This window comes from Sinocyclocheilus anshuiensis, unplaced genomic scaffold (assembly GCF_001515605.1).
Source record: "Sinocyclocheilus anshuiensis isolate Anshui unplaced genomic scaffold, SAMN03320099.WGS_v1.1 scaffold674, whole genome shotgun sequence".
NCBI classification, from domain to species: domain Eukaryota; kingdom Metazoa; phylum Chordata; class Actinopteri; order Cypriniformes; family Cyprinidae; genus Sinocyclocheilus; species Sinocyclocheilus anshuiensis.
Genome location: NW_015542395.1, coordinates 353,084 through 356,043, shown reverse-complemented (window position 1 = coordinate 356,043; position 2,960 = coordinate 353,084). Strand labels below are relative to the sequence as shown.

The 2,960-nt window shown below is 38.5% G+C and overlaps 1 protein-coding gene across 1 annotated transcript in view; it reads left to right on the top strand.

Moving 5' to 3' along the window:
• The window catches only part of prkd4 (protein kinase D4), a 19,948-nt gene that overhangs the window by 13,200 nt on the left and 3,788 nt on the right, over nucleotides 1-2,960 (top strand). The window contains exons 10-14 of the mRNA XM_016492054.1: nucleotides 117-194; nucleotides 324-537; nucleotides 1,210-1,238; nucleotides 1,329-1,508; nucleotides 1,623-1,784. Coding sequence (XP_016347540.1) covers nucleotides 117-194; nucleotides 324-537; nucleotides 1,210-1,238; nucleotides 1,329-1,508; nucleotides 1,623-1,784 — 663 coding nt within the window. The remainder of the gene's footprint in view (nucleotides 1-116; nucleotides 195-323; nucleotides 538-1,209; nucleotides 1,239-1,328; nucleotides 1,509-1,622; nucleotides 1,785-2,960) is intronic.

Genomic DNA, 2,960 nt, shown 5'->3' with positions numbered 1-2,960 from the left:
ATATATTATTTTTTTTTTTTTATTATATATTTTACTATAATATTATATATATTTACAAGTGTTCTTATTTTATATTTTATATTATTATAAATATTTATATATGTTTTTCTTTGCAGAGAAAACGTCACTACTGGGTATTAGATGGGAAAAGTATCACCATGTACCCGAACGAAATCAGCAATAAGTACTATAAGGTTTGTAAGTCTTTATAATGCATCGTCACCTTTAACGCTTCATAATGTGAAATAGAGCAACATTTGACGCACAGTTCATCTTAGGACTGTCATGAAGTTTTTAACATAGTTGTGTGTTCTTCATTTCAGGAGATTTCTCTCTCAGAGGTGCTGCAGGTTCGAGGCTCGGCTCAGCTCACTATTCCAGTGTTGCCAGGCAACAGCGCACACTCGTTCGAGCTGGTGACGGGATCTCTGGTGTACTGTGTGTTTGCGGATCAGGACGGCCCGTCATGGGAGTCGGCTCTCGATCAGGCCCTCAGACCGGTGCAGGGCACCGTATGCCACACGACAAACAACACCGGTTAGAGCAACAAGACGGGAATTATTGATGAGTCTCTGATTCCACAGAATATAAATATACTCTTAGTTCACCCAAAAATGAAAATGTCATCACCCTCAGACTGTTCAAGATGTTTGTTCATCAGAACAGATTTGGAGAAATGTAGCATTGCATCACTTGCTCAGCAATGGGTCCTCTGCAGTGAATGGGTGCCGTCAGAATGAGAGTTGATAAAAACATCACAATAATCCACAAGTAATCCACACCACTCCAGTCCATCAGATAATGTCTTGTAAAGTGAAAGCTGTGTGTTTGTAAGAAACAAATCCATAATTAAGGTGTTTTTAACTTCAAACTATTGCTTCTGGTCAGAATACAAGTCCATAATTCATAATTATGCTTCCTCCATTGAAAAGTCATTTTGTCTGAATCAGGAGAGAAATCTGCTCAGTTTATAAGGCAAAACAGCTCTAAACAAATATTTTGATTGTCGTATGGATTATTGTGATGTTTTTATCAGCTGTTTGGACTCTCATTCTGACGGCACCCATTCACTGCAGAGCATCCATTAGTGAGCAAGTGATGCAATGCTACATTCCTCTAAATCTGTTGAAGAAACAAACTCATCTACATCTTCTATGATCCTCATGTTGTCTATAATGTCAAATAAAATGACACCTCCTCTCTTGCCAGGTGACGGAAAGAGCGATGAGGAGACCCAGGTGAGACTCGATTATTTATCATAAAAATGTTTCTAAAATAACCACTGCGTTTCAAAGAGGGATTCAAGCGTCTGGATGTGTGTGTTGCAGGACATCAGTGAGCTCTATCAGATCTTCTCTGATGAAGTTTTGGGTTCGGGTCAGTTCGGGGTGGTTTACGGAGGCACTCACAGACACACGGGACGTCCGGTTGCAATTAAAGTCATCGATAAAACAAGATTTCCCACTAAACACGAGGAACAGACCAGAAATGAGGTCTCGATATTGCAGGTATGAGTTCGAGAAGCCATTTTTCCCACAATTCGAACAACTGTGTTGTTTTTGTTGTCGTTTTATCGCCCTTATGTGTGTGTGTGTGTGTGTGTGTGTGTGTGTGTGTTTCAGAGACTGTCTCATCCAGGAGTCATTCATTTAGAAGGGATGTTTAAGACAATGGAGTATACTTTCGTTGTGATGGAGAAGCTCCACAGTGACATGTTAGAGATGATCTTATCTCATGAGAACGGGCGTCTGACTGAACGCACCACCCGTTTTCTAGTCACCCAGGTAATGAAGCTCGTTTGCTCTTGAAACACAGAATATTCCTCTAATGTTAGTTACATTTTTGCGGGAAACCTGTTTCTAAAGCTCTCCAAGCGGCCTCTTAGGTTGTACTTTTTAATAACCATAACTAATGTTCCCAGAACGTTGTCAGAAGGTTTTTTTTTTTTTGTGACCACCTTATACAGAACATTATCTCATGGTTGTTTTTACATTTTTTTATTTTATTTTTTGTCTCTTAAGCTCATCAAGGCTGCATTTTTTAATTAAAAATACAGTAAAAACAGTGAAATATTATTACAATTTAAAATAACTGTTTTCTATTGTAATATATTGTAAAATGTAATTTATTTCTGTGATCAAAGCTGAATTTTCAGCATCATTACTCCAGTCTTCAGTGTCACATGATCTTCAGAAATCATTCTAATATGCAGATTTGCTGCTCAGGACACATTTATGATTGTTATCAATGTTGAAAACAGTTGTGCATGAATTGCACATTAATGCACTTCCTATAGGCCTTCTTCATGCACTCTAAAAAAATAAAGTTTTCAAAGGGAGTTTTGTAGCAATTCCATAGAAGAACCATGTTTGGTTCCTCAAAGAATTTTCAGTGACCAGTTCTTTAAAAACCATTGCTTTCTTAGTGTGAAGAACATTTGAATCATCTAAAGAATCTTTTTCCACTACAAAGACCCTTTTGCTGAATGGAAAGACTCCATGGATGTTAAAGTTTCTTCATGGAACCATATAGATGCTAATAATAAAAACCTTTATTTTTAAAGGGGTCATAGGATGCTACATGCACTTTTACAAGTTGTTTGAACTGAAATGTGTGTTGGCAGTGTGTGTACACAACCACCCTATAATGATAAAAATCCACCCAGTGGTTTTTTAAAATCTACTCAAATCTTAACCCCTTTCTCAAATCGAGCCGATCTCAGATGCCTGTCTATGTGACGTCACAAAAACAGGCCCCTCCCACGATAGTTTGATTGACAGTAGTGTTTCAGCACAGACTGGACTGGTGTCTTACCTTATGCAGAGTTCACACTGCACGATTTTAGCCCGATTTTTCACTCGCTGACAGGTTTTGCGCAATCGCCGACAAATGCCCGAAATCGGAGGCAAATCAGTGCTCGTTCACGCGAGTGACAATCACGCAGTGTGAATTATCAAAGA